At 43.6% G+C, this 12,245-nt stretch overlaps 1 protein-coding gene across 1 annotated transcript in view; it reads right to left on the reverse strand.

Moving 5' to 3' along the window:
- Nucleotides 1-4,325, reverse strand: part of wdr26 (WD repeat domain 26) — a 52,150-nt gene extending 47,825 nt beyond the window's left edge. The window contains exon 1 of the mRNA XM_062968292.1: nucleotides 4,250-4,325. Within this exon, the coding sequence (XP_062824362.1) occupies nucleotides 4,250-4,325 (76 nt within the window). The remainder of the gene's footprint in view (nucleotides 1-4,249) is intronic.
- Nucleotides 4,326-12,245: the final 7,920 nt, after the last annotated feature.

The following is a 12,245-nucleotide window of genomic DNA, read 5'->3' on the forward strand; positions in this document are numbered from 1 at the left end:
CTGAAGGGGAAATATGTGGGCTATGAACAAGAGCTAGGTATACACATTAATATAGGCCATATTTCCAAAAGTAAATTTGTTCAAGTGACAACTATAAAATGTACAGTCATATATAGAGCAACAAGAGTCATGAAAAATGGATGGTGAATGTTTACCTTTCCATCCTTGAAATATAAGTCTTTTTTAAACAGTAAAAGCACACAGGATCAAATGAAGCTGACCACTAAATTTCACATCAGAAGAATTTAATTTAAAAGAACACCTACATCTAGAAATAACCAAGTTTTTTCTAATACTAAATGAATATGGGCTGGGCTATGGCACAGCTTTTTAGTAGCCAGCTGCAATAAATCACTACTGAGGTCATGAGTTCAAGCCAGCCCGGGTCGGATTGAGCGCTCGACCTTTAAAATAGCTTAGCTCGTTGTTGAACTAAGCAACCTGAAAGATAGTAGCATCTATCAAGTAGTAAATTTAGGTATGTGGGGAGACTAATTTAACTAATTTATGACACCATAAAATCGTCCAGCAGTGTGCGGAAGAATGAGGAAGTACTCCATCAAGGACTCGGTGTCACAGTGGATGATGAAGCAGCAGCTTCCCCTATGGCCAGAATCGAGCATACCCTCATGAAGTCGGAAGCTGGAAGTGTTAAATTGCCTTTGTCTTTTGTCTCTGTCTTTGTCTGTGTGTCGTATACCTAATGGCATTGAATGTTTGCCATGTATATGTATATTGTGATCAGCCCTGAGTCCCCTTCGGGGTGAGAAGGACGGAATATAAATACTATAAATAAATAAATAAATAAATAAATAAATAATTGTGATACACTCAATCAAAATGGGATAATTATTGAACCCACAAACATCTGATGCCACAAATAAACATCCACATCAACATATATAATGAAGAGCTGTAGTGTATTCATTTGTCTGTTGACTGCTGCTCTCTCTGATGCCATTTCTTACTTGGGTAAAATTTAGTACTTTTTCAACATTTTGGAAAAAGTTATAGTTCTCTTTAATCTCATCATCGAATAGGCAGTCACTTGATATTGTTACTGTAATCCAGAAAATATCACGATGGAATATTTATTATGAACACATTGCTATCAGTGGTACTATTACAGCTTTGAAAAATGCAGGGAAATATTCTCCAATTCCACCACCATCAGATCATAATTCTGAATCCTGCTCCATATCGCGCCTGCAAAAGGGGCATACCATGCACAGATAGTATAGGTGAGTGCACAAAGATAGTGACTTGCTCATCTCTTCCTCTATGCCCAGCTCCCAAGTACTCACAATAATCCATTCCCAAAGTCACTTATTGCAAGTAACATGTTATCTTCAAGTTCTGAGTATCAACAATGTGTCAGATGCTGTTAAAAACCCAATTTCTTTTTATTATTTCTGTATGGCTCAGTTAACATAATAAGGTGATATATTGTCCTTGGTGAAATAGTGAAAAGATATGAATTACAGACTGACTTTATCTGCATAAGCAGTTTGTGTAGTTTGATATAGCTATTCTTCAACTCTTGGGATTATCCTGCATAACAATATCACATTCAAGATGTATGAATCTAGTGCACAATAGGTCAGACTAGATTTAGTTGTCCCACATAGAGTTCACTCTTAGAGTTTTCTTACCATTGTTTTGAGGATAGAACAGTGCTGAGGTAATAGAATGAAAAGTGAAATAAAATTGCGGCAATCATGTTTTTTTTTTTCATGTCAGGAGCAACCGGAGTTGCTTTTGGAGTGAGAGAATTGGCCGTCTGCAAGGACGTTGCCCAGGGGACGCCCGGATGTTTTTGATATTTTGTGGGAGGCTTCTCTCATGTCCCCGCATGGAGCTGGAGCTGATAGAGGGAGCTCATCCGCGCTCTTCCCGGGTGGGATTCAAACCTGGCAGCCTTCAGGTCAGCAACCCAACCTTCAAGTCACAAGGCTTTTATCCCCTAGGCCATTGGAGGCTCCTGGCAATCATGTTAAGATGAATATTGTTTTTTCCTAAATACATAGAAAGAGAGAGACCTTTGTTTTTTGTGAATATATAGAGATATGTCAATACTCATCATCAGCACATGGTTGCATCTAGAATTTATAGCATCATAGAGCTAGAAGAGACCACAAGGGCCATCCAGCCCAGTTAACTACTTTGAGTAACTAACCAGATATTTTTCAAAAAGGGATAATACAGTTTCTCTAAAACAAGGTTGGAAGAATATGAACTGTGCAAGTGCTTTAGCCTACTCAGCATGGCCAATAGTAAATTATTGTGGTAGCTGTAGTCTTAAACATCTGGAGGCCCAAAGGAAGTGATCTAGTGCCCACTCTGGTTCCGCTGTAATATTCATATGTATATTACAATGGGATCCTTCAGCTACCCTTAATTCCAAATAAAGTTTATCAAATTCTGCTAAATAGAAGAGAAGCAGATGCTGAATACCTTTTTAGTTGCTATTTTGGGCACATTGCTGGTTTACTGGATCAATACATACTGTCATCTGTGCATAGTAAACATAACACAGAGAGTCTGAAAGAAGGATTGTTATATCTCTAGTTGGTGCCCTGCTTTGGGAATCTGTTTTGTGTTGGCGCAACCTGCTGCAAAGTGGTTATTCTTAGGTGTTTAACTCTATGATATACCCTGATTAAGTGTACTGTTATAAATCTAAAATGCCACCAAAATGTATTCGCAACTTCCATGCTCAGCATGAGGGACACATTTTAAACATAATTTGACAGGTTGATGAAATTAGCTTCTCGCTGCCAATCCATTTGAGTAAAGCCAAAGAACATAAAAAGATCTTGGTAGCTTCATCAATTGTTGAAATGATCTTGTGAAAGAAGCAATTGTTCCCAAACTTTTTAAAGACCTCATACTGTCTACCCATATTTATTATCTTAATGTTTTAGCTATAATGATAATAATGCACAAAGTGTTCTTATACATCTTTTTTTCAAAAGTAAGTGAGTTTAATAAAATCTATTTCCACATAAGAATACATAGAAATGCAAACATGATCTGCTATTAACTTAAGGGCCTGTCTAGAGGATAAGTTATGTTTGTGTGTTTTTTCCTAATTCATGTATATAATCTCTATATTGTTCTTAAAAATGACAATTATTCTGTATATTGTCCAGAAATGTTGTTGCAGATACATTTCTTTTTATTGGTTTATTTTGCTTTGACTAACACAACAACCTTTGTTTTTCAAGTTCCTTTCAATCACTCCAAATAGCAATATATTACAAACTGGAAGTGTTGATAAGAGTTCTAGTTCCTGTGGGTTTTCTTCAGAACCAGCATTGGTTGTCATGAGAAATTGAAGCCAAAGGAGACGATTGATGGTTGCTTGGCAAGGGTTTATGATAGACTGAAGTTGTAGGTTTCTAGCTACCCAAACGAATGATGGGAAAAGAATGCTGCTATGATTTCTATTTATTACTACCATACTCTAGTTTGGTGTTACCATCTACAATTACCAGCTCATATCTAATATCATCTTATACAAAATACTGAAACACATGATGGATTCCCATTTTAAGATATTCCTGGATTAGAAGAGTTGGCTAGATCAATCTCAATCTGTTTTAAAACCAGCTTCTGCTGATCTAGTTGATTGGTTCTGTGCTCTCAGTGGCTTTTAGGACCATTCACCATGGTATCAATACCTGCTGGGATCTGACTTGAAAACACTGTTTTACAGTAGCTCTGTCCCTTTTTGGGAGGATGAATTCAATGTTGATGCTGGAGGACTGTTGTTTGCCTCTTGGCCTGTGTGGTTTCATGGGGTTAAATTCTGATCTCTTTGATATTGAAGAAAACCATGGAAGTGCTGGGGAAAGTTGCCTAGGGTTTCAGAGTCTGATGCCATCAATATGCAGGTGACATCCAGGTCTAATAGTTTTTCTATTTCAATGCAGGGTAGCTGTTTTGTTCCAAGCCAAGTGGCTATTGTCAGTAATGGAATGAAAGAGGGAAGTAATTTTAAACTTAACCCAAGCAAGACAAAGATGCTTCTGGTCAGCTGTAAGGTAGATTAGGGAACGAGAATTGACCCTGCAGTGGATGGGTTACCCTTTCACTGAAATTTCAGATGTACTCCTAGATTTAGTCTTAATTCTGGAAATTCAGGCTTCTGCACTGGCCAGAAGTGCATTTGCAAAATTAAGGTCCACAAGTCAGGCATGTCTGTTGCTAGAGGTGTCTATGAGCATCCATCAAGAAGGCCCTTTACCTTGTACAGACCAAATGTGCCTGTGAAGGTAGTAGAGTTCGGGAGAAGACATTTCTCTCAAGATCTTCGAGGTCATGCTGGCTTATAAAGAGAGATACACTTTCTAACTAAGGTAACTGTAACTACTAAGCTAAAACTTGATATTATAGTTATCTTGGGTCCCAGTTTTGTGGGAAAGGCAGAGTATAAATTAATAACAACAACTGCATATATTTGAACACAAGGTAGTTGTGAATATTTTCATTATCTTCTGTTAAATTTTGTGTATATACCCATGCTTTTTGGAGATTGTTGTGCTGAGATTAGATTACTGATACAGACTCAATGGTGGCAGCAAATGTTCAACTGCAGCTACTCTCTGGTGGCGGCGTGTTGGAGAGATAACTGCATAACAAGCTGGAAGGTAGCAGCAACATAAATATGCAGAAGCTGGTTATTACAAGTGGTGGCAGTGGCTGTGGAAGTGTCCATGGCCATAGCAGCATCCTTGCTGTTCCTCTTGAACTCTCTGGCTATTTCCCTCTCTTAGAGTGCATGCCACACAACCTGTCTTGTCCCTCCAATGGTGGTTTCTTCAGGCATGGTGAACCAAATTATCCAATTGTCAGTGTGGAAATAACGGTTAATGGTCATAGAATCATAGAATCAGAGAGCCAAATGGTCAGTCCATTTGGCTCTTGTTTGTGAAATGTGGAGTAGGTGGCATTGTGGTTCCTGTTTGGTAACACTCGCACATAACAAGAACCAAGAATGTATCTCATCAATCCTTATTCCATATATCATATTATTATCGAGCCAAAATTTAGGGGTTCTCCTCTGAATTAGGGAGACTCAATGCCTTCCGGTTGCAGGTTCGAAAATCCTGGCAAGCAGGAGGCGCTACAGATCAATTTGCCCCGTTCCCCCAAATAATCTCACCCTAGAGCCGTGAAGAGAGATGACCGAGTTGATATTTATTCGAGTCAGCTGACGCAGGTGTCAAAACGCAATCATTCGCCGAAATGACATAGCCCCCAGTACCATACAGCAGTTTTTATAAGCAAAAAGACAGGTGGAGAGATTTAAATTTCCTGCCCGCCTCCCTCCTCCCTGCCTTGCGCTGATTGGCTCTCGATCAGACAGCGCGGAACCTTGTCCAATCAGAGGGCTTCCTATGGTCCGGCATCTCAGCCAATCAGAGATGAGGGGACAGGCTAAGCCGCAGACAATAGATGGCTAAGCAGATTATGTATGGGTAAATGAGTCAATGTGTACATCGAGAGCCCGGTTGAGCCCTCAAGGCGCTTCTGAATGGGCGCAATCTACATATGTGTCTGACAGGAATGTCAGGCACTGGAAAGCTGTTGCGCAAACTTTACTTTTGGAATGAGTCCAGTCCATTGACAAAAGGAGAGCTGTCCGTCTGAATAATCTGGGCCTTCCTGTCCGATGTGTAAATGAAATGTCAACAAAGGTGGGCAATCTCTCACTTGATGGCCCTGCTCCGAAGTCAAGAGAGAAATAACCCGATTTATTTGTCCATGCAAGATAAGTATCTGAAAATCCCTTCAGGGCAGGATGCCCAGCTCATCCAGTCCGCGTAGCAAGGGTAAAACCTTGGTCACTCTATAATTCATAATATAACTTATATTTTATAATAGGAAGGGGAAAAAAGACATGCAGGATATACAGGGTAATTAATGGGATCAGATCACCAGCCCACTGCACAGCCATAAGTTCAGTTCATTATCCTTGCAGAGAAATATGAAATTAAAAGAAATATAGGCTTTGAATGGATATCCACAGTGGGGTCATATGGTCAAAGGTCAGCAGGGAAAGGTCTCTGAGGTGGGGGCAGATGGCTCGAGGCACAAGAGGGCTCATGGATGACCCTCTCCGTGCCTGCATGTAGTCCGATCCTCAGCGGGTTGGATTTCATTGAGAAAAACAGAGCGCAGCGAGGAAATCCCCGGTTTGACAATCAGCTGTTCTTGCGTTTTAAACTTATTCAATTTTGGCGCCGTTGGTTGTCCTGGAACCAGGGGCTCAGAAAAGTTAAGAAAATAGAAGATAGGCATGCTTCATGCAGTTTTGGGAGAGTTATGCCTCAAAATGTGTGCCCGCCATGTTAATCAATGGCTGGAGAAGCCCAGGAGGCTTTTCCAGCCGAAGTTTAAATGGTGGTTGTGATTAGAAGGGAAATGGAGAGAGGTTTTCATGCAGAGAGCCAAGGAAAGGAAACAAATTAACCACTATGAGAAAGTTGAGTTAAAAGAAGTGATACTTTTTATTTTGGAGTTTGATACATTGTCAGAGGTGGATAGGAAAAGATAGGTCTTAAGCTGCCACTGGAGCATACATTCCATTCGTTAATCAATTCCAGCATGGTTCCGGTGGATCTGTGGAACTCCCTGCTGCAGGTCAGATTAGGTTGAATGCAGATGGCCACTGGTTGACCACAATATTCCACAAATCATTTGCTTATATACTGATTTCATCTCTATTAATGTGTTGTCAAAGACTTTCATGGCCGGAATTACTGGGTGCTGTGAGTTTTCTGGGCTGTATGGCCATGTTCCATAAGCATTTTCTCCTAACGTTTCACCCATATCTATGGCAGGCATCCTCAGAAGTTGTGAGGTATATTGGAAAGTAGGCAAGGGAGGTTTATATATCTGTAGAAGGTCCAGGGTGGGAGAAAGAACTCTTGTCTATTGGAGGCAAGTATGAATGTTGCAATTAATCACCTTGATTAGCATTGATTAGCCTATTCAGTTTCACAGTCTGGCTGTTTACTGCCTGCTGGAATCCTTTGTTGGGAGGTGTCAGCTGGCCCTGATTGATTCATGTCTGGAATTCCTCTGTTTTCTGAAATTTCTGTTTTCATCTGTATTGCTTACTATTTGAGAACTAGTCTTCATCAAGAGTAAAACTTTTTCTTAGGAGGATTGTTTGTTCTGTTTAGGAGAGTATACAAAATCTTACATTCACCAGATAATTAAATAATAATAATAATAATAATAATAATAATAATAATAATAATAATAATACTTTATTTTGTATCTCACCACCATCTCCCCAAAGGAGTTAACATGGGTCCAAGCCCAGAAAGGACAAAGTATAAACAAGTTAAAATATAAAGCCAAACAATAAAATAACAAGCAGAATAATATTCAAAAATGAATTCAAGCACAATTATACATATAAGTTTTAAAACCATATCAATTTCACCACCAAGAGACAAAGGAATAAAAGGGAGTCAAAGTAAAGTGTGTAGTAACTGGGTTATTCTATAAAGTACCTGACCGAGTATTCAAAAAAATTTCCAAGATAACGTTAGGGGTAGGACGGGGTGGGTCCAGAGATAAAGTGCAGGATGGCAGCATGGTTGTCAAAGGGTCTATAGTTTTTGTTTAATCAAAAGCGTGCTGAAAGAGCCAAGTCTTAAGTTGTTTAATGAAAGCAGACAGGGTTGGGGCCAGTTTAATCTCCCTGGGGAGGGGTTCCAGAGCCGAGGGGCCACAACAGAGAAGGCTCTCTCCCTCATCCCCACCAACCGAACCTGTGATAATGGAGGGAACGAGAGGAGAGCCTCCCGATCGAAGAGATCATGCGGGCTCATAGGGGGAAAGGCGGTCACGAAGTGTCACGACCCAGGCTGCAGAGCACCAATAACCATACACGGAGGCCAGAATCTATCTAATATCTTTATTAAGGAAATAAGTAAAGGCAATAAAAATAAGTGTAGAATATAGTTCAGAAGAAGACCTTTCAGGAAAGGTCAATTATAGTCCAGGAAAACAATGTCCAATATAAAATATTAAGGTCCAAAGTTGTAATCCAGTAACCGAAACACCCACTTTGCCAAGCAAAGTGAGGGGAGATGACAAGGTTCTTAATCCAAGGAACTTGATGTGATGCTAGGAAGTAAACTTGATTCTTGGAACACAAGGCTTGATACAAGGCAACAAGGAACGAGGAACAAGGACAAGATCCGTGGTAAATACTTGGCAAGGTCCTGGAAGGCAAGGCTGAGTCCTAGGAAGCAAGGCAAGGTCCGTGAAGCAAAACAAGGCTGGAAACGTGAACGAAGGCTTGGAAACGGGAACGAGGCTTGGAAACGGGAGTAGCGCTGTCCACACACAACCTACTCCAGTAGCTGACGAATTGACTCCGCAAAATTCCTTCAGGGCAAAGAACCTAAATAGGGTCTCGTTTTCCCACCAAAGAACACTTCTCTGGGGAACCAGAACCGAAAGTCAATCTCTGTGTCCAGATGCATGACTCCCTAAAGTTTCTCATGAAAGCAGTCTTAATCAGCTGAATGCCTGGCTGCGATTCTCAGGCTTCTGCGATTAGCCTGTTGAACTCCTTTTTGTTGTTGATAATAATTACGGCGAGAAAATGGGGGAGATTTTGACTCAGGGTGTGATGACCCATGGGCCTTGTAGTCCTGCTCAGGACATTGTAATTCCTGATGAAGATGAAAACTTGGGTTTTTTACCTTCCCAGTCTGAACTGGATTCCTCTCAGCCAGATCTTTCCCAGGCAGATCTGGGAACCTTGCACCTGCAAGAAAGTTGTCTCCCAGAAGTATGTCAAACAAGCCCAGAGCCTACTTCTCCCGTGTTCTTGCGCCGGGAGTTTTGTAAACAACAGAGAAGTTTGGAATCAGCTTCGCGCAGGAGTGCGAGGATTGCAGCTAAGAATGTGGCCAATTAAGACTGCTTCTCGTGAGAATCTTTGGGGAGTCTCACATCTGGTCTCAGAGTTTAGCTTTCGGTTCTGATTCCCAGAGAACTGCTTCGGCGGGAAAGTTAGACTCTATTTAGGTGTTTTACCCGCGTAGTAACTTCGCGGAGTCAATTCGTCAGCCGACGGAGCGGGTTGTGTCTGGACAGCGCGCTCCGATTCAAGCCTCGCTCCTGCTCAAGCCTTGTCTTGCTATCCAGCCTTCGCCTTGCTTCCCAGCCTTTGTTTATCTACGGACTTTGCCTTGTTTCCCAGGATCAATCCTTGCCTTGTTCCACGGATTTTATCAAGTTATTCCACGGACCTTGTTCTTGTTCTTAGTTACCTTGTTCCACGTTCAAGCCTTGTTTCAAGTATCAAGTTATTTCCTAGCCTCGCTCAAGTTTCATGGACTAAAGGACCTTTGTCATCTCCCCTCACTTTGCTTGGCAAAGTGAGTGTTTCGGTTATTGGATTATAACTTTGGACCTTAATATTTCTTATTGGACATTGCTTTTTTGGACTAATTCTGACCTTTCCTGAAAGGTCTAATTCTGGACTATTTCCTACACTTGTTTTTATTAACTTTATATATTCCTACAATAAAGATATTAGATAGATTCTGGCCTCTGTGTATGGTTATTGGTGCTCTGCAGCCTGGGTCGTGACAGTTTGACTCCGCCACCCTAAGCACCAATTAACCTCGGCCAGAATGTCTACCGGAGTCGTACCTGGGCCGAGCGGCCAGCCGATTACCTACACCATCGACAAGGAAGAGGTGGACCGAATCCGTGATAAGCTCAATGCACAGGATGGAGAAATAAGGGGTTTGAAGGAACGCGGAGTTCGTCTTCCGGCCATGGCGTTGCCAACCAAGTTTACTGGAGAAGCTTCTAAGGTTCATGTCTTCCGTCGCCAATGTCAAGCTTATCTAGAGGCCCGTGCTGCCGAGTTTCCCCAAGAAGACATCAAAGTGGCATGGGTTTACAGTCTTCTAGACGGGCCAGCGGCCAGCTGGGCGACGGCACTGTTCGACCAAGCCTCTCCACACCTAAGACCAGCGCAACACTTCTTGGACCACCTCAAGGAGACTTGGGGAATCGAGGACAATTTGGAGGCAGCCGGTCACAAACTCCGTCGTCTTTTCCAAGGAGACAGACCTATGTCTCAGTATATAGCCGAGTTCCGAGTGCTGGCCCACAACACCGGCTGGAACGATGTAGCCCTCAGGGGACAATTCCGGGAGGGTCTCAACATTGAAATGCTGGAAGAAATCTCCAAGGTGGATCCTCCCCAGACCCTCGAGGCACTCATTGATCAATGTTTACGGGCTGAAGTCATGATTGCCAACAGGAAACAGTGGGTTCGAGGCCAGGGCAGTAGAGCCGGGGCAAAACCCCCCGCTCCCGCCAGCGTTCAGCCACGTCCGGTGTGGAGACCCCCACCGCCAACCCCATACCCCAGAGGAGGCGAGGAGGTGCCGATGCAGTTGGGCAATGTGCGTCCCAGACTAGATGCTGCCGAGAAGGCCCGTCGTCAACGCTTAAACCTCTGCTGGTACTGCGGGAACGGGGGCCACTTCGCCAGAGAGTGCCCAGCCAAAGGGAAGCCTGCCGCCCGTCTTGCGGCGGCGTCCTCCACGGAGACGAAGGCGTCTGAGCCGACTGGCACACAGCCGACGGGGGAAGCCAACGACCGGGTGTAGAGAGGCTCGCCAACCCGGTCAAAAAATCCATCCAAGAGCCGCCAACCGGGGTCCTGTTCCTTCTCGTGGTCACATTATGGTCAGCAAAAAGGGGACCCGTCATGATCCACGCCATGATAGACTCTGGAGCTACCAACAATTTCATCGATAGAGAGTATGCCGACTCTCTGGGATTACAATATCATGATTTCAAGAATGCCCGTGTGGTGCAAGCCATAGACGGCCGTCCCCTCAAGACGGGCCCCGTAAGTCAGTGGTCGGAACCCACCAGGATGTGGATAAGGGAACATATGGAAGAGATTTCCTTCTTTGTTACCGAGGTCCCCCATTTCCCTGTGATTTTGGGAATTCCATGGCTGACTCTCCACGACCCTAACATCTCCTGGTCCAACAGAGAACTGCAGTTTGCGTCACCGTACTGCCAAAACCATTGCCTCGTAGCCAAGGTATGCCATGCCACAGACACCGAGCCCATCATCACCTTGCCAAAGAAGTACTCCGAGTATTGGGATGTATTCAATGAGAAAGAAGCCGAAAAATTACCCCCACATAGACCTTATGACTGTGCCATTGACTTGGTGGAGGGGGCCCCGATCCCGCGAGGGCATCTCTACTCCCTGACTGAACCAGAGCAAGAAGCTCTCAGGGAATTCCTAGAGACAAACCTTCGCAAGGGATTCATCAGACCCTCTCAATCCCCAGCCGCCTCCCCAGTGATGTTTGTGAAGAAGAAGTCAGGGGAACTACGCTTGGTGGTGGACTACAGAGCATTGAACAATATCACCAAGCGGAACAGCTATCCCCTGCCCTTAATCTCGGATCTACTGGATCGGCTTCGAGGAGCCAAGGTTTACACCAAGCTGGATCTTCGGGGGGCTTACAACTTAGTTCGCATCAGGGAAGGGGACGAGTGGAAGACCGCCTTCCAGACCAAATTCGGATTATTTGAGTCCCGAGTTATGAATTTCGGTTTATGCGGAGCCCCCGCAACGTTCCAGCATTTTGTCAATGACATTTTTCAGGACTATCTAGACAGGTTCTTGATAATCTACCTGGACGATTTTTTGGTGTTTTCCAGATCACAATCAGAACATGAGAACCACGTCAAAATGGTGTTACAACGATTGCGGGATCATGGACTTTATGCCAAGCTGGAAAAATGCGCCTTTGATCTACAAGAGGTAGATTTCCTTGGTTACCGCATCTCGCCTCTAGGGCTTTCCATGGATCCAGCCAAAGTTTCAGCAGTATTGGAATGGCGGGCGCCAACTAACAAGAAAGAGGTGCAGCGTTTCTTGGGGTTCGCGAACTATTACCGCAAGTTCATTCCAGATTTTGCCCGCTGGTCCGACCCCATCACTAGCTGCATCCGTGGAAAGCAGCCTTTCCGCTGGACTGATCAAGCAGAGAAAGGGTTCCAGCAACTAAAGAAACTATTCACCTCCCAGCCAATTCTACAGCACCCAAATCCTGGGACCCCTTTTGTGGTGCAAGCGGACGCCTCTGATGTGGCAATTGGGGCTGTACTCTTACAACCGGTGGGAGATCACCTCCACCCCTGTGCCTTTTATTCTCGTCAAC

Source organism: Anolis carolinensis, chromosome 1 (assembly GCF_035594765.1).
Source record: "Anolis carolinensis isolate JA03-04 chromosome 1, rAnoCar3.1.pri, whole genome shotgun sequence".
Taxonomy (NCBI): Eukaryota; Metazoa; Chordata; class Lepidosauria; order Squamata; family Dactyloidae; genus Anolis; species Anolis carolinensis.